Source organism: Pseudopodoces humilis, chromosome 5, assembly GCF_049639895.1.
Source record: "Pseudopodoces humilis isolate 2021_Gansu_Grassland_sample_001 chromosome 5, ASM4963989v1, whole genome shotgun sequence".
Taxonomy (NCBI): domain Eukaryota; kingdom Metazoa; phylum Chordata; class Aves; order Passeriformes; family Paridae; genus Pseudopodoces; species Pseudopodoces humilis.
Genome location: NC_142204.1, coordinates 70,953,965 through 70,977,963, shown reverse-complemented (window position 1 = coordinate 70,977,963; position 23,999 = coordinate 70,953,965). Strand labels below are relative to the sequence as shown.

Below are 23,999 nucleotides of genomic sequence, written 5' to 3'. Positions count from 1 at the left end.
CCATTATCCCGCTGCTTTTCCATTCCCATTATCCCAGGAGAGCACTGCCAATCAAGCACCCATCCCTTGGCCTGCTGAGGGGACAGAGCAGCTGTTCTGGGGTTTGGGGTGTGGTCCCTTTGTCCATGAAACCCTCTCACGCTTGTTTTGTGCTGTAGGAGCAGGGCAAGCCCTGGGATGCAGGTGTGACCTGCCTAAATGTACCTGCCCCAAAATCTTCCCACTTGGTCTGCTCTGGGATGAAGCTGTCACTGATTTCAGTATCCTGAGGAACTTCTGATATTAAAGGGGGTGGGAATGGCTATGCAATAATAATTTAATTTTTAATAGAATAATATTAATATATTAATATTTTAGCAGTCTTGCACCCCCCAGGTTTAACTTTCTCTAATAATTCAATGGTCAGCTGTGTGTTTTTAATGCCTCTAGTGTGAGCAGAGATGGTCATCAGAAATGTTATTTAACATTTGATATTAAACAGTCTGTCCCGATCCTCTCTCAAATAAATTACCTTCTCTCCTTTTAAATGCTTCTTCCCCTAGAACAAATCCCTACTCCTTGTAGAACTGCATTTTATTTTTTTTTTTGTTTTTTTCTTTTTTTAAACCAAAACATCATAAAGCTCCCATTTGGGAGCTACCCAATTATATCTTACAATAATTTCATTGAGTGATCTATAGCTCTACTTTTATTCCCTATTAGTATTTGGCTGATCGATGGGCAGCCTAATTGATTGTTAAGGTCAAATGTCTTTATTGGCTGCTGCCTGAATCTTTCCTCATTATGACATAAACCATCCTCTGGTCTGTTGGAGTTCTTGTACTCATTTTTGTACACCAGAACCATAAATTTCATTCTGTAGATGCTGGTGACCAAGATAATTAATGTTGTTACGTCAGTCAAGATAATCCAAATAAAAATCCTTTTTTACCCAGATTTGTGCTAGAGATCTGTTGAAAGCTTCATATTTCCCTCTGAATTTTAATTTTAATATATTTTTAGGCTGAAGTCTTGCTGGTAATTGACAAGTCTCCCCCCACTTTTCCCTCTGTTTCTGTGATCTCAGCGTTTCCTGAACTTGGCACGATGGATATCGATTCCTGCTGCTTTTCCTAAGATGTTTCTAACTGGATTAGTTGGCCCAAACTCCCATAAAATTGGCTTTATTCATTCATAAAACTCTTTTGTGAGGCTGTTTGAGGATGAGCAGAATTGCTGGGAGTCTGAACTACAACAGGAATGTGGAATAACGATTTTGGATAATCTTTGCAGATAAATCCAGCTCCTGGAGATGAGGTCACAGAGATGCTGCAGTGCCCAAAAATGAGTTTCCCTGTGCTTGACCTCCCCTAGGAGGACTTTTGTCACTGCTCCAAGGGTTGTGGCACCTTCTGGAATTCAGCAGCTCTGCTCTCCTGGGTGTTTTGGGGTGGGATCAGATCCTGGAGCTCTGGGCTCCCATGGAGATGAATCTGAGCCAGGAGTGAGGGAATTCCCTGGAAATCCAGAGCGTGGCAGAGGTTCAGCTCGGTGTAGGTAGGGCTTTATTCCAGGCAGGATTAGGGTGAAACTGGTTTTTGGTGGTTTTAGAGATGTCTTTCAGCCTTGTAGGATTGGAGGATCTCCAGCTTTTCTCCCTCTATTCATATCCTTAAAGAAGTTGCTTCCCTGATTTTTTTGTTCTTAACCAGACTTTCATTGTTTCGTCTGACAGAATCTAAGTGAAGGAAATATTCTTTCCATATCTGCTTAATTAAACATAATAAGGAGAATTTGGGGCAAAGTCTTTGTCTAGGAACTAGAAATATGAATATTTGGGATGTTGTAAGAGCTTTGTTGTGTAAAATGCATCTGAAAATACTTGATTTGTTACACAGAGATAATTCTTTTGGTTCTTTATGAATAAAAAGCAGCGTTTTACGACTTTACTGTTTATGCCTCTGTCTCATTCCCATGGTTTTACTTTACAAAGACATATTTCTGAAGAAAAATATTTAATTTAATGTATAGTCCATGTTGTTTAATTTTCAAAAGATTACATTAATTGAAAAGGTGTGTAATAAGAAAATTTTTTTAAAGGCTCACTGGTGTTGTGCTAAAATTTCAAAGATGGTTAAACTACAAGAAAGCAACTCCAGCTGCTGTGAGGAAAAAAAGCAAGTAACAATCGAGGGCACTGTATTATGCAGTTGTTACTGTAATTGGGAATAAGTTGAGTTAACATTTCATTGAATTTTCTTTTAATTGCAGCTAATGATGAAGAGCTGAAGAAAAGAATAGCTGAGGAACTGGCAGTGGAACGAGCCAGGAGAGAGACTGAAGCTCAGAAGAGGAGGTTGGTTCATTAATAACAGTATTTCAAACAAACTTGCACTTAATGCTTTTGTTTTATTTCTCTGCTTACTGGAAATAGCTGAATTCTGTGCCCTGGGACAAACTGGCTGTGAGAGCTCTGGGGGCTGCAGCAGGTTTGGATATTAAATCCATGTTCAACAACAGATGAGCTGGAATTTCCTTGTAAGAGCTGCTCCAAACTGTTGCTCTAAATCCCTTTTGACCTCTTGAGCGTGGCTTTTTTGCTGCCTTTTAAGCTCCAGCTTTGCTGATTTCTCTGGAGCCCAAATAATCACTTTTTGCTGCAGAGACAGAGCAGGGCTGGGGTCCCTGTGACCCTGGGGGCTGAGCAAAAATACCTTGGAACAGCAGCAGAAATGGGAATTCTGGAGATTTCTGGGAATTCTGGAGATTTCAGGGAGCTGCAGGGTGTTTTGAGATACTTTGAATATGGAAAATACTGTAATAAACCAGTTCACACCAGTAAAACCCTTTTGATACCTTTCTGTATATTGAAATATCCCTTTCTTAGGTATTTTTTTTCTCAGAGATTGCAATGACTGTGAAAGCCTGGGCAGAGCCATTATTAGCAATTAAAAATTCCTGTTTAAATTTAGAAATTTTGATATCTGCTGAACTTCTGTGTTTATTTCTCCTTTCAGTGGTTGTTGTAAATAGATAACACAACACACTGAGTATAAATACAAATATTCCACATTGTCCTCTACTGAGAATGGGGAGAAAGGCTCATTATGATGGATTAAAAAAAATTAGGTTGTAATTAGTACTACTTCAACTGTCTGCATAGATCTCAGTTGTTTCCTACCCAGCATTCTGTTATTTAATTGAGTTAGGTTGATGGAGTATATAATTAGATAGGACTATATTAATGTCCCAGGGAAAAAAAAAATCAGACTTTCCTCTTTTGTTTTGCATCAGCAATAAAGGAAATCAATAAGTTAGAGTGAAATCCCCTCCTCTCCTCAACTGGACTTTGACAGGAAAACTTGGGTTATTTTTGAGCTTCTTGAGTGCTCAAGACTTCAGCTGAATGGGATTAAAATATGGAAATATTTGGTTTGAAACTTCAGCGTTTTCTCATGTGACACTTTCAGTACCTTCCAGAATTCAGCTTGCATTGGTCTGTGAAAGGAAGGGACAGATTGGGTAAAATATCAAAATAAATTAATGATGATGATAAAGAAAGGAAAAATATCAAAACTTGTTAACAGCTTTACTTCTTTTCTAGTTTTGATTTATTTAATTAAGTTTTAGCCATAGCAAGGATTGTTTTATTATCATTTTTACACAGTATCTGCAGTTACAAAGATCTGTTTTTAACAGAGCATAGAGGCTTTTTTTTTGTTTTGGATGACACAACTGTAAAAGATGCAGATCTTTTTCCATAAGTAAAACTTAAGGTCTTTATGGGCTGAATTCTGGTGGAGGTTTGTGTTTTGAAAGGATTCAAGAAACTCATATTGTTCAAATAAATTATTTTGTCTTGCATGTGCAGAATGTTCCGGCTACTTGAAACGTGGAATATAAACTGTAATAATTTAATATAAATACAAACACATTAATACAGTCTTGGAAAACAGAAAAAAACCCTGAGTTCTACATTTAAGCTTGTTGACCTTTGACTTACGATTTATTAACAATTTTATTTCATAACCCATAGATTTTAAGACAAATCCTGTTGGGATGTGACATAAAAATTCAAATTTTTACCTCCACATTCATCTTAAGGATTATTTTACCGTGGATGATATATTTTACATGTTTATATTCTCACTTCTTTCTCTAAACCAGGGTTTTTTTCCCAATATTTAAATGAAGTAACATTTCAACATAAAAATATCTGAAACTTTTGACTGACTGTTGTCTGATTCCAACTACCTAATAGTTGATTTTGGTGCTGCTCCCTGAGCAGTGTATTACCACATTTGGGTTTGATTGCAAAATGTCTTTTACTCATTTCAGACTGTGAAGGGAAGAAATCTTAATTTGAACTCATAGATAAATTATTTATTCACACATCTATACACAGTGCAGATGGGCTGCTTTATGGAAAGTTAAAATCTCTGCTTATTTTGAGGGATTAGAGCTGAAGAATGACTCTTAAATTGTATTTTAATGCCATCATCTCTCTAACAATATATAAATTAGAGCTTCTATTTTACAGGACTTGGAGTAATTAATAAAGTAGTGATTTAGACCCACCTTAGAATATATTTCCAAAATTCTGCACTGATTCCACTTTACTCCTCCTTTTACTCAGCCCAGCTGTTGTTCCTCACTTTGGTTTTTGAACATTTTGAAATGTTTCATCTGAAAAGCATTTTCATTTCAGGAAGTTAATTTAGAAAATTGATTATCACTGATTTACCCCAGAATCTGCAGTGTCTGCAATAGTAACTGTGTGCAGTTAATGTGGTGGAGCTGCAGTCTTAGGGTGATACTCAAGGGAACATAAAAATGAGAGGATGGACACACAAACTTGAGCTTGACAGTGGTGACAAGTAATAAATGATAATTAAGAGACAAATTCTGAATAATAAATAAGATAAATCCACACTACTCAATGGATCAGTGGGTGATAATTCAAATTTTGCCTTTTCTCTGCTTATTCTGGACAAGCTCAGCAAATGTTTAGCATTTTTTTCTAATTTCCCAAGAAAATGAGAAAATTTTTGATGTTATGGCTTTGATAACAGGCATTGGGGAAATAATAAATTTTCATTCTCCTATCAGAGAACAGAGTGGAATTTATCCACTCCATTCATTAAATTAGTCCTTAGACACAAAGCTGTTCATTTGTTTGGCTCCATGATACTGATGGGGCTCAGTAAATCTGTCTTTCAAGTTTGCTTTATGAAAAGTGCAGGCAAAGTAAAAAGTATTTTGAGACAGCAAAAAGAACAACTTCTATCATCAGCATAATGATAAAATTTTAGCTACTGCCAACCTCATCAGAGTGCTGGATTCCTCCACTAAAATATACAAACCACTGCTTCAGAGGCGAGTGATGGATGTGATTTCCCATGGAAATTGAATGTTCCTGAATGATGACTTGCCTTTTTTTACCCCCTGAAAATCAGAGAAATTTCAGTCTTTTTATTTTGCTAATCATTTAGCTCAGGCTAATTATATTTGGGCGGGGTTCAGTTTCTTGCTTGGCAAGTGTTTCCCGGCTTCCACTTTTTAAATATGATTTGGCACGGGGCAAATATTAATTACATGTAGAGTGAGGTGTTTTTGCAAACTGCTGTGCATGGCAGTGCCTTCAATAGTGCAGGAAGTGTATTTTTTACAAGTGTTCATTATTCATCCCTGGAATTGTGTTGGTGTGCCAGAAATGTGTCCCTGTGCAGTTTGCTCGTGACTGTCCTGTGATGTGCTGTGATTCCAGGATTTGTTTCTTAGAGGAAAACTCCTGCTGTAGGGAGGAATTTTAAGGCAGGAGAAGGCTCAAAAATAGACTTTGGTTTGCTTTGGTGGCTCTTCAGTAATTCTGAATAATTCTGCTCTAGAGGTGTTTAAGGTGTAACAGAGGAGGAGAGGAGAAGGATCCAGGGAGAGCTTCCAGCACATTCCAGGGCCTGCAGGGGCTCCAGGAGAGCTGGAGAGGGACTGGGGACAAGGCCTGGAGGGACAGGACACAGGGAATGGCTTCCCACTGCCAGAGGGCAGGGATGGATGGGATCTGGGGAAGGAATTCCTGGCTGGGCTGGAATTGCCAGAGCAGCTGTGGCTGCCCCTGGATCCCTGGAATGTCCAAGGCCAGGCTGGACAGGGCTTGAAGCAGCCTGGGATAGTGGGAGGTGTCCCTGCCATGGCAGGGGTGGCACTGGATGGGCTTTGAGGTCCCTTCCCACCCAAACCATTGCAGGATTCTCTGATGGATTTGATAACTGAGTTTTTTCTGTGTCTCTGCCATCTCATCACCTGTGACCAGGTGATCAAACTTGGGTAACCTTTCTCTTGAAAAGCACATGAAAAATCCTTTCCTTGAGTAATGCAGACGAGAGCTCATGGAGCATTCCCTGGGCATGAATTGCTAGATTCTGTTCTCCATGGCTCACTGGGCTGCAGAGGATGTGACATTTTATCTGACATCAGCTGGACAAGCGATTGCAGCCTCTCTTTGTGACATCCTCATCTGTTTGGAGGAATCTTTCTAAACTGCAAATCAGCTTTGACTCCACCCTGGGTCACAGAGTTACTCTGTGGTGGGTTATTAAAATTGTAATCATTCAATTTTTTCTATTTGTTTAGATATTTTTATTTGTTTTGTTGTTGTGCTTCAAGGACTGTCTGGAGATAACTGCTCATCACTCTGGGGTTTCATTGATGCTCTGAGCACTTCCCCACAACCTTTTTTTTTGTCATGTCTGAGCAGTACGTTGCATAAATGATGAGCTCTTAGTAAACCTGGAGTAAAGAGCTGGTGCAGAACAAATTCACCAGTGAAATGTAAAGTGAGAGAAGAATGAAGAAGAGTATTGGACAAGAAGCCTTTGGGAAACTGCAAGCCAAAATTGTTATATTAAAATCAATACTGGGGCTTGACCTTTCTCTGCTGGTGGATACTTTAAAACTTCCTATTGATTTCTGTTGTAATGACATGTTTATTCCAGTTTCCTGGCACAGGTGTGGAGAACAAGGGGGAAAACAAAATAATGGATTTCTTTACAATATTCATTTTATATTTCAGTGAGGTAGGTTATGAAGAGCATCTTAATGTATCTACAGTTCATATGGGGAGCGAATTAATAGTGGTGAAAACTTCTTCAAAGCATTCTTTTCCTCCTAAATGATTATTTTTTTTTCCCCAAGTAATCAGCTGTGTTGAATTGGGATACCTGCTTTTTGTCCTCAGGGGGAACAAAAAGCTCCTTTTTAGGAAATAGTTGTTTTGTCTTCTGCCACAGGGACCTTTTTGGATTAAGTGGGAAAGGAGTTTGGAAAACATCTCTGCTGCTGACAGTCAGAGGAAAAGCTGGGAATACTCTGAAGCAGTAAAAGTGATTATAATTCTTTTGACTTGGGATAGCTCAAAAATAAGAGTTTAATATCTCTTGGCAAGAGAAGCTGCAGTAGCTTGGTAAAACCAGACATCCCAATTGATAATCACATCGAGGAAGGGAAGGTGATTTTATAGGGGCAGTTGATTTAATAAAAATTTTAAATAAACCATTTTTCCTTGAAGTGCCAAAGGGCCCCTTCAGCCTCAGGGCTGTGGAGACAGGAGTGGATTTTGGCCTCACTTCCCACCTTAAGTTCTTCTTATTTTTCCATCCCAGCCATTCCATCTCTCCAACATTTTTTCCCCTCTCTCAGCAGACATTTCCCTTGTCTGATCTCACGCTCAGCAGAAGATTTAGCAGTGGATTTACTCCTCAGCAGCCATAATATTCCTGAGGTGTGTAGGATTACGGGATAATTCTGCTGTGTCGCGGGAAAAGAGGGAACGAGGAGGGTCAGGCTGGGGCAGGGCTGTCCCTCTGCAGGTGAGGGGAGAAGCCAGGATTAAGTGTGCAGGAATTTGGGATTTAAACAGAGGTTGAACTGTGAAATAAGTACAGTGAGCAGGTGAGCTGTTGTAGCTGGTGCCTTTTTGGGCAGCCAGCTCTTCAAACCAGGGAAGTTTTAGTCTAGTGTGATTTTTACCTGCAAAATGCCAAGGAAGCATAAAAAATGTTTATGAAGTTGGGAAGTATCAAACTGCCTTAGTAGCCTGTTCAAGTTTTATTGTTTTCAGTGAAAAAAGGTATTGTTTTCAGAAGAAAAAAGGTGTTTGGCAATGGCAGAGTTAGCCTCCAAGATTTCCTGCTCTGATTCTCCATTAATACCATTATGTCTGGCTCTCAAGATATGGGGAGATGAATCTTGGAGATGGGAGGTAGAAATTGGAGAAAGCAGAGCTATAATTCACTCCTGCCTTTATAAACCCCAATTTTCAAGGGATTATTTTTCACTTGGATTTTAAAACCTGCCATCTCAGCTGACAACTTGGATACGGAACTTCATCTTGATCAGTTTATTTCGAGGAGAGCTGGGAAAATGACTTGGAGCCAGTGAGAGAGCATCCACAAAAACAATCCTGCTTCATAGTTTTAGATTAAGGTAGGAAAGAGGAAAACTGTGCACCCCCTGGCAGTTTTAAACAAACCTTTGATTTCAAACTGCTGATCTCTTTCATTTTGAAAAGCAGCAAATGAGCAGCAGAGAAACACTTAAAAAAATAATGATAATAATAATAATAATAATGATACTAATAAAAATTTTTCCAACTGTCTCTTCATTTTAACGGATAATTAATGTTGTCATAATTCCAGGACTGCTTTTGCTGATCCCAAGGGGAAGGATATTAAGTTGGAAAGTAATTTCAAGTGGAGTTATGTGGCTAGCTAAACACACACAAATTATGTAAAACAGTTTTACAATTCCGACTCGGGCTGTCCGCGTGCCTCTGGCATAAAGGTGGGAATTTGCTCATCCATTTTATCTCTATGTAATGCTGATCTAAATGCAGATATTTTAAAAGCAGTGGCTTTATGGAGTGTAATTAAAAATCCCCTCAAACAACCTGCCCCCCTTTCTACTCACCCCTCCTCCTTCCGACACCAAACACTGCCTCAAAAACACCCCCACAACTCAGGAATCTCCAAGAAAACTCAACCACTGACAAGAGTCACTGTCCTTGTTGCTCTCAGTGTTCACAAGCTGTCCATGCTGTTGATAAATTGAATTAATTGGAGTAAGTTGGGTAGATAACTGAATTTTGAAATGAGCGTCTTGGATCTTCTGATCAAGGACTGGCACATAAAATCACGTGGCCATTAGCAGGGATTTTTCCATTGACAGATGTTAGGCTGGGGTTGGGAGGCAGCTGGGAAAGGGAAAGGGATTAATGAGGGTGTTGTGCTGGATGGTGTGGCTTGGACTGTTTGTGTGATGTGACAGGTCTGGTGTTTGAAATAGGGGTAACTGAGGCAGTGATGGTTACGTGGGACAAAGTGGAAAATGCTCTTAAAATTGTATTTTCAGTGTTTTCTTGGGTTTGAGAACAGACATTGTGGAATCACAGAATCATGGGGTGGTTTGGCTTGGGAGGGACCTTCAAGAGCATCTCATTCCACAGGGCCAGGGACACCTTCCACTATCCCAGGCTGCTCCAAGCCCCAGTGTCCAGCCTGACCTTGGACACTTCAGGGATCCAGGGAAGCTACAGCTTCTCTTGGTGCCCTGTGCCAGGGCCTGCCCACCCTCCCAGTCAGGAATTCCTTCCCCAGATCCCATCCATCCCTGCCCTCTGGCAGTGGAAGCCATTCCCTGTGTCCTGTCCCTCCAGGCCTTGTCCCCAGTCCCTCTCCAGCTCTCCTGGAGCCCCTTTAGGCCCTGGCAGGGGCTCTGAGCTCTCCCTGGATCCTTCTCCTCTCCAGGAGAACATTCCCAGCTCTCCTAGAGGGACTCCAGCCCTGGGAGCAGCTCCGTGGATTCCTTTGGAATCTCCCCAGCAGCTCCTCGTTCTGCCATTGGAGGTCCCAGAGCTGGACACAGAACTCCAGGTAGGAGTTCAGCCTAAAGAAAGATCAGAATCCCCTGATCCCTTGCCCTCCTTGTCACTATCAAACATGTCCCAGACTGATGTGGGAGCTGTGTGACAGTGTGGGATGGAGCAAAGATGAGGAAGGAGTTACTGGGATGGGAAAAGGTCACCGGCAGCTCAGGGATCAGTGCTGGAATCACTTCACAGTTCTCAGTACCGTGTATAACGAATCAAGGGCTAATTTATATGCATGTATGGCAAATGTTAAGGGGGAGCAGTCACCCTGAGGAAGAAGTGGATATGGAATAAAGCGATGGAGTTGTCATTAAATATAATAATGTGGAGTTCAAGCATAATTGCTCAGAAGTGAGATCCCTTCCCTCTTCTGCCTGCGCCGGAATCACGAGGGCTCTTGGTCTGCTGTGATGGATTTGTCAGAGAGTTTTAATGGTGCTGGTTCTGGTGGGTAAAGTGGGGCCAGTTTGGGTCTCTGGCATCACATTTGTCTGGTTTTGCACTAAGGCCTCATGAAATGATGATAAATCTGGGTTTGATGAGCTGCATGATCCTTTTTGAGTTCATATTCCCATGATTTTAAAGATTCAGCATTTTGGGTTTGGAATCTTGAAATTGTGGAATCTTTTGGGTTGGAAATTCCTTAACGATTGAGTTCAGTCATTAATCCAGCACTGCCAAGCCACCACTAAACCATGTTCAACATCTTCAAGTTGTTTAAATCCATCCAGGGATGGGGACTCCAACATTCCGTGGGCAGCTGTGCCAGGGCTGGATAACCCTTTCCATGAAGAAATTTTCCCAGTATCCAAGCTAAAGCCCCCCCTGGCACAGCTTGATGCTGTTCCCTCTCCTCCTGTTCCCTGGGATTAGATCCCAAATCCCCCCTGGCTGCCCCTTCCTGTCATGGAGTTCTGGAGACTCAGAAGATCCCCCCTGAGCCTTCTTTTCTCCAGGCTGACCAACAGAAGCACCAAAAATTTGAAGGCAAAATGTCCTTTTGACACCATGGCTTTCAGGTGCAGAAAAATGGTATTATCTGTTAATATTTGCGTGATCTGAAAGGTTTAAATGTGAAATTTTAGAACAGTTGTTAGCAATGTGCTTTCTACTAAAACAACTCCTACCACCTGCGCTGTGCAAAGTCTTATGTGAGTGGAGAATAATTTTTTTAATGAGTGAACAGTGGTAGAAACTTCAGTTTTGAGGAACTTTCTTGTGTTTTCTGAGACTTGACCTTTCAGATAATTTGTTTCCCTATTTCTGTCCTTAGTTACGCATTTGTAAAATCAGATGAACTTGAGGTAATTTCTCCGACTTTGCAGACAGGTGAAATGGAGTCGGAGAAATCTCCATTTCACACCTCTCAGACCTCAGCTCAGCCTGGAGATGTTTTCCTGACGTCTCTCACATCTTTTCAAATCCCTCGTCAGCTCCGGTGATTTCCAACCCTGGCTTTCCGTGGCACATCCTGAGTTCTGCTCATGAAATATTGAAACTCAGCACTCACAAACATTATTCACTCATTAATATTGCAACGTGGCCTAAACACATTGCTCAAAACATTTTGTGATCTTCTGTGAGTCTGTCAGGAGGAATTAAGGAGCTTGTTGGGGGTCCAAGAAAGCAGAAAACCTCATGAATCCTCCTCATGTTGTATCTTATCTGCAGCTGGAGTAAGTTTTTGGGTTCCATGTTGAATGATACCTCATTAATTTTTTCCCCGATTCATAGAGGACAGGATGATTTTCCTGACAGTGGACTTTGGAACAGGGAATATTTTGATTTTTGCTCGGTTGGAAGTAATGGAAAATGACACGGCTCATGCTTTAGGCTTGAGTGAGTTTATCGTGGAAAGCCACAGATCCCTCAGATTGTGTAGCTTGGAGACTGTAATAAAGATAAAACAACTGGCAGTGATAAAGTATTCACTGCCCCGAAAAAATGGCAAAAAGGAAATACTTAGGCTTTGATAGTGTAATAAATTTCCAATATTTGAAAATAAGGGCTGGAAATGACAAATCACTGTATTTCTCTAAGAGTATTGTTTGCCAGTTTTGGATTTCTGTGGGTTCTTGATTAATGTAGAATAAACTGTGAAGTGGCCATCAAAGCACAAAACTAATATTTTTCAGCTTTTCTCAGTATGTTGCTGTTGTCTCTGAATTAAAAGGTGCTTTTTTCTTAATTAACACCTGCAGGTGTTTTTCAAGAACAACAGAAATGGATATTTTGAAGTAAACAAAAGGGCGAGTTCTTGTGGATTTAGAATTAAATTACTCATCTTGTTATTGTGGCTAACAGGGGTCATGCTGGGCATGAGGAGAGTCCTGGGCCATAAATCCACATGGCAAAATTAACAATTTGCTTTTCTTGAACTTAATTAAAAACTAGATTTGAAAAGGATGGAAACTACTTGGAGTGCAATAAAGTTTTAGCAATCTTGTGTTTTAGAGTGTATTTTTGTATTTCTTGTGATACAGAAAACTCCTTGGCCCTCAGAGATGCTTTCTTGTTTGGGTCTTAAATTTTCATTTCTGTGTTTCAAATTCTAATTTCTAATTGGAAAGTGGAGCTAGTTCTATATTTGCCTTCTTTTATTTTGTTGGACTTGATACGATGGTTGTCAGTTATTAATTTTAAGTCATTACTTAATTGAGAAATCATTTTTCCTCATTTTTCTTTGTGTTATTATGTTGTTATTATTTGATTTTTAGAGATATGGGTTAAACATTTCAGTCTGTTTTAGATAATGCTCTGAAATATTTGTTAAATTTGCAGGTAAATTCTCTTTTGCTTCATCTTACATGTAGGACATTCATAGTTCAAAAGTTGTATAATAATAAATGCCACTAAAATTCCACATTCCCTGCTCTTCCAGAAAGAAAGGAGAGTAATAAAAAGATGGAATGAAGAAGCAGAAATATTATTTTGGTGAAGTATTTTCCCTGTGGTCTGAAGCTCTGCTGGAGAGAAGGATGGAATGGGTGGTTTGATCACATGTGTTTGATTTCTGTTCCTACTGCCCACATCTCAAAAAATTGAAATTAACAAAAAAAGGCTATTTATTTATTTATAAACAAACAAACAAATATTTTTATATTTATGTATTTTTTTATATCTGGGAGTGTCTTCCAGAACTCTTTTTGCTTGTTGTTGTGCGATTGCGCCTCGAGGTGACGTGGTGGCTTTTTGTGTTCAGTGTGAGCCAAATCTGATTTAGAGGTGGAATGTACTGCAGACATTATTTTGATTAAAGTGTCTTCAGGACTAAAACAGTCAAAAATTTGTCTTACAGTGGATCCTAAATACGACAATGTGATAACAAAAATTGTAAAATTCTTGTTATGCCCCTCTGACAGGAATAAATCTTCTGAGATCCCTAAATCCTGGGTGATTGGTTTATCAGGATTTACCCATCCTCTTACAAAAAAAGCCACAGATACATAAATTTTCTTCATAGCATTAAGTTAAAAGTGTTGAAGTTCTCAATGACAGTGCTGGGGAAAGGCAGGAATTGTTGCTTTTTTTGTGTTGGTTGTGTGCTATAAAGCAGTTGAGAAATGAAATATTGTCAAGTGTTAATGCCGACTTTAACTGGAGCTGCTTCTTAATGCTTTATGTGTGTTTTCCAATAGCACCATGAGAAGTGATTGCCTTGCATGCCACACTTCATTAAATCAGCCACTCCACACTTCTTAAAGCAGTATTTCATAATTATTTAGAAGGATTTTATTCAAAAAAATATCAATTGTGTGGGGAAAATGTATAGCCAGCAGCCTTTTCTGCTGCTTCAGCAGCTTTTTTAACATCCTTTCTGTATAAATGATCAGTGTAACACTCTCTGTTGTCTGGAGTTCTGTGTTCAAACACAAGAACCTTTATCTTGAGCCTTTATCTCTGCTGTAATTAAAAATGTCACTTGAAAAATTCCCGTGGAATTCCTGAGGTAGTGACAAGTTGTGCTGTGTAACTCCTCACAAATTGCAGAGGTGCCTCTATTTTACTATTATATATATATATTTATTCTTTATACTTTTGCCTAGATAATCATCTAATTTATTACTGTAGATCCAGCTGATGTTTGCCTTTATTCAGTACATGCTGAATACCAGGAAAATGAATTTGTAATGCCAAGAAAAAAAACCTTCTGGAGGTTGGTGCAGGCGAATGTTTGCGATCAGCGGGATCGGCCGCGTGTTTGTTTCATTAAGCTCCTACAAGCCACCCAATTACGGAACTCAAATAAATGAAAATTACTTCAAAATCCTGCTTATTTTGTTAAAAACTCTGCTGAATTTCAATCAGTTGAGATGGCTGTTTAGGAATTTTGTTTTGTGAGTGAAAATTGCCCTAAATGAAGGTTGGGTGGATGCTTGAGGAATTGAACTCGTGTTGTGTCATCCCGCTGACACAAATGAGGGTGAGAGTTCATAAAACAGACTTGAAATTTTTGCTTGAAGGTCCTGCCAGGACTAGTCTTGGATAGAAAAAAGAGTTCCTTTTCTCCTGTCATATCCTTCTGATAGCTTGGTAATGAAATAATGTCATTTTCTTTTATGGTAGAACACCCTGCAAGGAAAGGGAAGGGAGGAGAAAACCAAACACTAAAATGGGTTTTCCTTGACTGAGGTGACCTGTGTGTCTTGATCTAGATTTAAATGGGAGATTAGGAAAAAGAGCAAATTGGATGTAAAGAAGAATTAAATGTAAATATCTGAGCGTTGTGGGGTTGTTTTGGTTTGGTTTTTTGGGAGGTTTTTTTGTTTGTGAGGTTTTTTTCGGTTTCTTAATTTTTCAGAGTTTATACTGTGGGAACTTTTGGCTGGATTTTTCAGCTATTTTATGTGTAAAGTATATTTCATATCTTTTAATTACTCTGCTATGTACAGCAGCATAAAGAAGAGACATTTTTAAAGGAAAACCACTTGCAGGAGGTCAAATCCAAGAAGGATGAGGAAGGATCTTCCTTCAGTCTTGGAAGCATTAAATGCTCTCTCTCTGTTGCTCACCAGAAAAAGGTGCTGAGACTACTATTTTGACACTTTTTTCCTTTTTAGACAAAACATGATTTCTCCAATCCAAAAGACAACCAGCATGTTTTGACTGTGCTGTATGAAGGATTGTTATGATTGTATGAAGGATTTGTTATATCAATCCTCCTGGAGTAATTTGGGGGACCTTGGGAAATCACTTAATGGAATTTGGTCCATGTCTGCATAATCTGACTTTTTTTTTTTTTTTTTTTCTTTTTCTTTTTTTTCCTGGAGTAATTGAAGATGCAGCTTAATAAACTTTTATAAAGATTCCCAGTTGGTTGCTGCATTTCAGAGGGTTTGGAGCACTGAAGTAATACATCTTGTAATTGTCTTTTTTCCTCCCTACCTCACTTAAATGTATTCCCCGGGGAAGAATCTAATGTACTCTAATGCTGGTACCTTTTACAAAGTGACCCGACTCATTAGGATTTGTACTCCAGAGCTCCCTTGACAACAGATAAATGCACTGTGAATATTGAAGCTTCCTCTCCATCACTTTCAAAAAAAAAAAATACAAAAAATCTATTTGAAACCCAGTGTTTCACAGCTCCATTACTGCTCGGAGTTCCGTGCTCGGTGTCACAACACACCAGGTTTATTCACCGAGCGATTTCCGAGTTGTTTCCATGAAAATGAGACACGGTGTGCTTGTCTCAAGTACTCCATTGAAGGTTTCAAATCTATTCATGGCTTGTGACGTGTAAATATTGAGAAATTTCTGGGCCTGAAGTTGCCTTTATTAACTCCATTGCAACAAGTTCAATAATTATTTTCTCTCCTCCTCTCAAATCTCTGGCAAAGGTCGATGGTGGAGCTTGGGAAATGGATGAAGTCCTTGGGCTTCTGGTGTGTTTAGAGGGAGGAAAACACTTTCCCAGTGCAGGAAAGCTTTTAGGTGGAAATTGGGTGCCTGCTGGCTGCTGGGAAAAGGATTTTCCTGGAGAAATGGTTCCATAAAACCAGACAAAAACCAAGCCAACCAACAGAGTTCTTTTCATCTTACTTAAAAATACATTTCATTGAATCAGTTGTAATTTATGATTTAATGAACAGTGATGTCAAAACTTGTAACTTTCGCGTATTCAGATTTTGATACTTCATTCTGAAATAAACTTCTGGATTCTTTTAGTGAATATTTGTATTTAAGTGTCTTAAGAAGCCAAGAATAAAAAGCATTTCTGTGACAGCTTTTGAAGCGACTGCTCTACTGCGAAGCTACATTTGGAAAGTAAATTTTGAAATTTCTCTCAGCCTAAAAATCTCCCTGCACCTCCTGTAGGTTGAAACAAGAACAAATGTACATTCGGGATGAGTTTGGCAAACTCCTGGAACGGGAGAGGATCTCCTCAAACGAGCACCTGACCCGAGCCATCCTTCGCGAGAGAGCGGCCACGGAGGAGGAGCGGCAGAAGGCTCAGCGCTTTGTGAGTCCTCAGGCTTTTACAGAAATCACAGATTTTCCATGCAGCTCTCTCCTCAGGCCTGCTGGTAAAAGAGGAGAGAGCAGATCTCGTTATTTCGGTTTTTTTCCGTGTCTAGGTAGCAGCGTGTCATTTTATTGTGGTCAAATATCCCTCTTTTAAGGAGTTTTGCTGCTTGTTTCCAACTTTGGAACCAGCTCAGTGAAAAATTCTGTTTAAAAGGATCATCTCTCATTAAATCTGATGTATCAAACTTTCCTGAGAAGGAAATTGGAACACAGGGTTGGCTGTTTTCCTCAGAAAACTGACATTATACAGTTGAGTCCATTTCAAATGTCTGACAGATTTATAACTTCCTTTATAGAGTGTTTGCTTGCTGTAGTGAGTCTCTATTGACTCTTCTTTCTAACAATAATCATTATTGTCTGAGGTGGAAATATGCCTTAAAAATATACTTGAGTATATTTTAGGGAAATTTAAAGTATATTTTAAGGAAATAGGTATTTTCAAGGGAAAAAGTTTAAAATACTTAATGTGAGCATTGCTATGAAAATAAATGGGAATTACTTATGGCAGCAGCAACATAAATATTTGTTGGGCCCTCTAAATCTGAAGTAAAATCCAAAGTTTTTAAGGTTTATGGGTTGGTATTTTAGTAATCAATCACTTCAATATGCAATAGCTTCATCTGTGCTGTGGGAGTTCAAACCTGATGTTCATGTTATTTTTCCAAATCCCAATTTTAAAGGAAACCGATTCCACCTCAGTGTTGGTATCTTTTCCTGCCATTTCTGGATGCTTTTTCACCTCTGTGGTAACATTATTGTTGAAGAATAATTTCAGTGTTCTAACAAATGTTTCATATTAAGTCATTTTAAAACATGGGAACAAAGGAGAATGGAAAGGAATTTTGACCAAGGAACACCCTTAGTTATATGCCTTAAATCCTTAAATTCTTAATATTGTGTGGGAGAGATAAGGGTTTTGTGGCCTGGAGCTAATGAGGAGGTGAAGATTTATAATGGAGACTATTATTTGCATAATTACTGGGGGTTTGAATCTTCTCTCCCTGTTGTGGTGATTTTGGGAAGCACAACCTGGATTTCTCCTCAGCCAAATGCTTGAGAAATTCCTTATTATGGATATGAAACTGCTTTATTTAGTTAGTTTACTGGTTAATTTTCACTTGCTTCAGAATATCAAACTTAGCAGTTGTGTCATCTTGGTTTTGATCAATTTTCCTGGTTCCATCTGTTAAATCTGGAAATATCTGGTGGTTCTTGGGTGCAGGTTTGTTACCACCACTGCGGATTTGCCATTTCCACTGCAGCTTGTCCATTCTTTGAAGTGTGTACTCTTAAGATTACAAAATAGCAAGAAGGTTTTGTCTGTTTGTTTCCTTAAATATGAAAATATTGAGTAATTCTCACCTTCCTATAAGTCAGCTCCTTTATTTTCCTGTAATTGGTCATATTTTATTTATTTGGCTTCTTTGCTTCCCCTACCTGTGCATTTATTTCCTGTATCAAAGCTGAATTCAAAATCAGAAATGTATTTCTCTATATCCTTTGTCAGGTACTGTGAAGAATTCTTTGTTCTAGTAAACTGCTACAGCAGGTTTGTGTTTTATGGAGCCCAGATTTGATTTGTCAGACTCTTCTTGGAGAAAAACAAGTGTTCCTGAAGTGTCAGTAGCAAAATAAATTCCTTTGCTGCTGCTAAATTGTTCAAATAGTGCAAAGGAAAAGAAATTACGGTGAGAAAACAAGAATTTGAGTTTTCCTTTGTAAAGGGTGCCAATTCAGGTTTTAATAAATAGATGTAAAATGAAGTCATATTTCCCATTTTTTGAGAATTTTAATACCAGCAGCTGCTTCTAATCTCAGAAGGAAGAAATTTGGAGTGTTAACATCCCAAAAGTTAGAATTAGCTCTTTATACAAATGAGGGGGAAAAAAAAGGATGAAATGATGTGTTAATAGCTGAAGTACTTCAGTGCTGTGTCCCAGGAAGTGCCCTCAGTTCAGGGGGGCTGGTGGGATGTCAGCTCCTGCAAAAACTGATTTTGGGGCGATTCAAAGGTTTGCAAAGCAGTAATTCTGACATTTGTGCCAGCAAAAGTAGAAATTATTGTTCAGAGTGGAATTTCCAGACCCTGATCCAAACCCTGGAAATCCCTTGTGGAGTCAGTGTGAGGATTTAATCAACTCTCGGTGCTTAACTCAGCAGAAATTAAGGCAGCTGTCGATTCCTTTAGCAATCCTTTAAATTCCACTGCCTGGGAGTATTTTGGGCACAGCCTGGCTGTCCTTATCCCACAGATTTGGGGTTGTATCTTGGAAAAGTGATGTTCTCCGGGTGCTGGAGAGCTGGGGAGGTCTTGGATCTCCTCTGGCTTCTCCCTCACCTCTGGCTGTGGGATATTTGATCGTGGAATGAGCTGAACCTGGGAAGAATGAGGGTGGGGAGTTTTCTCAGTGAAGCTGTGGCTGCTCCATCCCTGAAGTGTCCAAGGATGGGGCTTGGAGCAGCCTGGGATAGCAGCAGCTGTCCCTGCCCGTGGCAGAGGGTGGAATGAGATGATTTTTCAGATCCCTTCAAACCCAGACTATTCTGTAATTCCAAGATTATCCATTTTTTTCCCCTCTGCTTTTACCCCCTCTTTTCAGGGCTCCCAGTACATCAGGGGTGGGTGAAGAATTCTTTTATTTTCCTCTTTGTGATTCTCCTTTCCTGTCAAGTCAGCACAGACATGAACTGAGGAAAACGCTTTACACACCCACCCTGAAGCCCTTTCCAAATGCATCCAATCTGCTTTCTACCAACTCCAAAACCATCTCCATCGAGGACACTGCAGCTTGTGCTTGGAGGGCAATTGTCAGGGGGGCAGAGTGAGACCTGCTGGAGCTGGCCTTGCCACCAAACAAGGTGGTTTTGTGCCTTTAGCTTTCCTCACTTTGGAGATGTGACATTTGCAAAGCATCTCTGTGATTTCACCAAAGGACAAAGTGTATCACGTGCTCAAAGTCAAGAATTGCAGCTGCTTAAAAATACTTCTTTTTTTCCACACACTCTTAGTGTGGATATGATTTTTGTCCATCCCTCTTGAAAAAGGGTTTCAGAATAAATAAAATATTTTCTTTCAGCCCAGCCATAAGGAATTTTGATGGTGATGTGGTTCTCTGCAGCAAAGGGTGAGGCTGTAGGTCCTTATGATGGCTCCAAGAATACTTTTGTTATATTTTATCACTTAGACCTGTTCTCTGCCATATTTATTGTTGGAGATTTTTGCTGCAAATCTAAAAATTTGGCCTGGTTGAGCTGGGCTTTCCATGTGATGGCTTTGCCATAAATAGTTTATTGATATTCCATCACTTGAGTCATTCTGAAAGTCAGGGTGAGACGAGGAGAATAGGGGGTAGAAAATCAATATTATCCAAAGTGCAGAGGACCTGTTGTATTTCCATCTCCTGATAATGACCTGGAGTTTACTGTGAACACATTTGCTCCTCTGTCTGGACTGAAACGAGTTGTCATTAGGAGCCTGTATGTTAGAAAATGGTTTTATTGAGCTGCCAATGACATTAAAGTCTCATTTCCCTTTGAAGAGGCACAGAAATATTGTTCTGTTCATGTGCTGTAACCAGAACATTAAAATTTGATTATTGCTATCATTAGAAGTCTGTATCCATACTAATGCAATTATATCTATTTGCCCATGTGTTGTTCCAGGCTTTCATTGAAGCACCTGTTTGAGAATGAAATCTGTTGGTGCTGAGGAATCTCATTGTTTTGTAAATTATTTTCTGCACAAGAAGTTCTATCAAAAAATTCCTCGCTCAAAAAGAAAAAAATCAATGTGGTAGAAGTATCTTTATATTAAAAAGCATTTTTTTTTTGCACTTTAGGTCACTGTGATAATCAGATTATTGGATATTTTTTTCCCTAGCAAAATCCTATTTGAGACGTGAAGTTCTTTTACTTCTCTGAGCCCTGAAATCAATAGACAAAACACATTCCTGGCCATATCAGAGCTGAAGTGTGTTGAGTTATGTGAGGAGGAAATCTGACCTGTTGTCATAATTGAATACAGGTTATTAAAATGGAATCTTTTGCTCCTCTGTGCCTGAACTGGTTGGTGTTTTCCCCATCACCCTGGGGTGACTGGTCCCTGTTGGTGCTGGGCAGTGACCTCACCTTTGGGGCTGCATTTATTTTTCCTGTCGTCAATTCATTAATTTTGTCATGAGGACGTTTCCTATTTTCCATAAACAGATTAAATCCTGACCCTTCCTGCTCTTTTCCAACCAGGCCTGGACAAACCGTATTTTAAGGATGACTTCACCAGGAGATACCAGGGGGAAGAATTAAATGAGTTAAGGCATTAGTTCTCAGGAGAAAAGTCTGTTTACAAACCTGCAGTATTTATTACATACCTCATTTAGCTCATTCATCATTTTAATAGAAAAATGAATCTTTTTAGATGATTCTGAAGTAATTTGAGGTAAACTACACAGCCTGAGGCAAAACAGGATTGCTTGGTGCAGAGAGGGCTTTTGGAGAAGTAAGCACGAGCAGGGACTGTAATTCACAATTTATGGCAGTAAAATACTCAAGTCTGATACTTGAACATGAGATTTAAGGTTTGGGAAGCAAATGGTACAAAATTAAATCTACTGACAGTTACTTTATCTCTTGTTCCTCAGTTTTATAATTTAGAAAGTAGAAATTTTTCATGAAACCTCGTTGAACGTGGAGATCTGGGGAGTTTCACTCATAAAATCTTATTTAGTCCCATGCACATGGTTATCTTTGTGATGTTTTTATGGCTTAGAAGTAGCAGCTTCGTTGCAGCAAAAGCTCTTTTTGCTATGGGCAAAAGGAACCTGGGTTTGGTTGTTCCTGACACAGAAGACAGGAGGAAGAAGGTGTTTTGGAATATTGAGGATGGGATCTATAGTTTTTTGTGTGTTTCGTTTTGGGGGAAATAAATAATAATAAATAATCTCTTGGTTGATTTTTAGAGAAGGAAGTGGGATACAAAGAGCAAGACATTCATATTTGGCATATACACATTCTACTGCACTGACTGCACTCACGTTCCTTGGAATAAACAGAATATTGCTCCTTTGGTTTATGCCTCTCCTGGCACACATTCCTTCTTCCTCTCCCTCTTTTTTGGCATTTCTACTGCAGCACTAAAAGGTTTGGGATGGAAATTCAGGTCTTTTAGGGGCTCTTAAACAGGTGATGTGAAACTACTGTGTGAGCAAGAAGCTCTTGCTAAGCAAATAAAGTTGATAATTTTCTCCCCAGTAAGAAAAGGGGCTGCCTGTCACATATTTACAAATCATGAGCGATTTTTTTACCTGGCCTTGAAGAACTGAAGGCCCATTTGATGTCTAAAATTAATAAATGAACAGTTTTCCCTCCACCTTGATAGAGGAAAACGGTAAAAATCATTTAAAGCAGCCTGTGGTGGTGCCAGAGTTGGAATCCCAGTATGATTTGTCACATAAAGTGGGAAATAAATGTTTTATTTCCTCTCTGAAATTGCCATTAAGGGTCTGGGAACCACAAGTTGCCTTTTCCTGGGTCTCTCTTCTGTCCCTTTACAACGTCCATGCTGACATTCAAGATATTTGTTTCAGTGGAACAATAGAAATAATTTTCTCCTTCCTTCAGCATTTCACTTGGCAACATGTTATAGATGTATTTTTTTAATAATTTTTCTATGTAACAGTTAATGGCTTTTTTTTCCCTCGGTGTCAAAGTTTGACAGACAGGAAAACCACGGTAAAATGAGAATTTTGAAGGCAAGTAAAGTACAGAGAAGGAACATTTATTCTCTTTAAGCTTTCTTTTTGAATGGAGAATGTGTTTTGATAGTCAAGCAGCATTTAAAGCATGTTATTTTTTAATTCTTACATAGCAAACCCCAAGATATTTGACTGAAGCAAAATTAATCACTGTGTTATTTCGGCATTCAGATGAAGATCTAGTGCTTTACAAAGCCTGCTGCTCCATCAATTTGTTCTTTGGGTTGAATTCAAATTGAGTTCATTTTTATAGATTCACTGCATAATACTCTGCTCTCTCCTCCCTCATTCATTAACCAATTTGTTCGTGCTACTCCCTTTTTATTGAACAGTAACAAAATTGCCGTGCTATCTCCCCAAATGAATATCATCATTCCTTGTCATGCATGGGCAAAAAATAAGGCTAATAATCCCTTTTTCCACACACCTTCCCTCTTTCAGGGCCAAGTCTCGTTTCTGCCCTGGAGGGAGCACGAGAGGAACGTTTTAAATCCCGTTCTTGGTGTATAAATATTCCAAGCCAGGCTCCTTTTGATTACTTGTGGGCCTTTGGAGCGTGTAGACCCTGCCAGTTGTGTGACACAACAAAAACCACATCAGAGCCTTGTCAAGGCTTGTCCTTGTACATGACACGCTACAAATGCACGCCAGGGATTAAAATGCGTTCCTTTGACACCGGAGCGCGACGCGGCCGCGGCTCCTCCGCTCACCGAAACAATCGCCTGGGCCTCTCCTACTCTGACTTCTAGTCAATATTTCCTTGCTCTCAGATAAAGCTGGTTTTGGGTCGGGATATATTCCCTTTGCAGTGCTCTGGTTGTCCTCATTTTGGGTGGAATTGCCAGATTTAGGTGTTTTGGGGGACAGAGGTGTGGAAATCATGCGGTCTGTTTTACTGCTGCTTTCCGCAGTGGCTGAGGTCACTTGGCTTGCTCGGCTTGGAGAAGAACCTGAGGAAAGTAATTTTTAGATGTAATTTTAAGTTTTTTTGTTTTTAAAATATCTTTTTTAAGATAAAAAGTTTTAAGGTGTTTAAGGGGTTTTTAAATATCTTTTTAATATCTTTTCATATCATTGTCTGTGTGGAATATATTGAGGTGCTCAAGTGCTGTAGCAATAGGTGCCAATATAGCTAAAATATTGTACACAAACAATCAAAAAAGATATTTCAGGGAGAGGATGAGGCAAAAAGTGGAATGTCATGGTGAAGTCTGTAGGTTCTAGGGGTGTTTTTGCGAATTTTAAGAAATTTTTCAGTCCTATGAAGTGTTATATGATCTGTTCTGTGGTAGCTGTACCATGATGTGCCTGGAGGAAAAACTACTCTGCCTCCTTTTATTTTAAAGAAAGGAAGAGTTTAAGGCTTAATAAATTTGGGATGTTAAAACATCCTTTTAGTTCAGTACAAAGAATTATTCTCCTGAAAGCCCAATCCTCTTAAGGCTGAGGGTCTTTAATTGCACTGAGCCCTGCAAAGTGCAGGGGAGTTTGGAGCTGGAAATTCAACATCATGCTGATGGTGTTTGTGTGTACAGTTGGGTGTTCGAGGAATCTGGAAAACAAAAATAAACTTTGAATAACGTAAGTAATGTAAAAATTTAAAGACAAAGAGGCACCGCCCACTTGAAACAAAACCTGATTTCAACGGGTAGCCAACAAAACTTTAATTCTGAAAGCAGAAATTGCTTTCAGCTGTCAGTGCTGTAAAAAATTTCACACAGGAGTGATATGGGAGAAATTTGTCAACGTAAATTTGAGGTGAAGCAAAAGAAGATAATAATATTTCTTGTCTCATTACTTTCAGTAATTTACTTGAG

General features: G+C 39.3%; 1 protein-coding gene across 3 annotated transcripts in view; it reads left to right on the top strand.

The window, feature by feature from the left end:
* Window positions 1-23,999, top strand: part of CHCHD3 (coiled-coil-helix-coiled-coil-helix domain containing 3) — a 122,012-nt gene that overhangs the window by 17,430 nt on the left and 80,583 nt on the right. For all 3 annotated transcript variants that reach the window (XM_088055208.1, XM_014259704.2, XM_005530977.3), the window contains exons 3-4: window positions 2,251-2,335; window positions 16,223-16,367. In XM_088055208.1, the coding sequence (XP_087911334.1) occupies window positions 2,251-2,335; window positions 16,223-16,367 (230 nt within the window). The remainder of the gene's footprint in view (window positions 1-2,250; window positions 2,336-16,222; window positions 16,368-23,999) is intronic.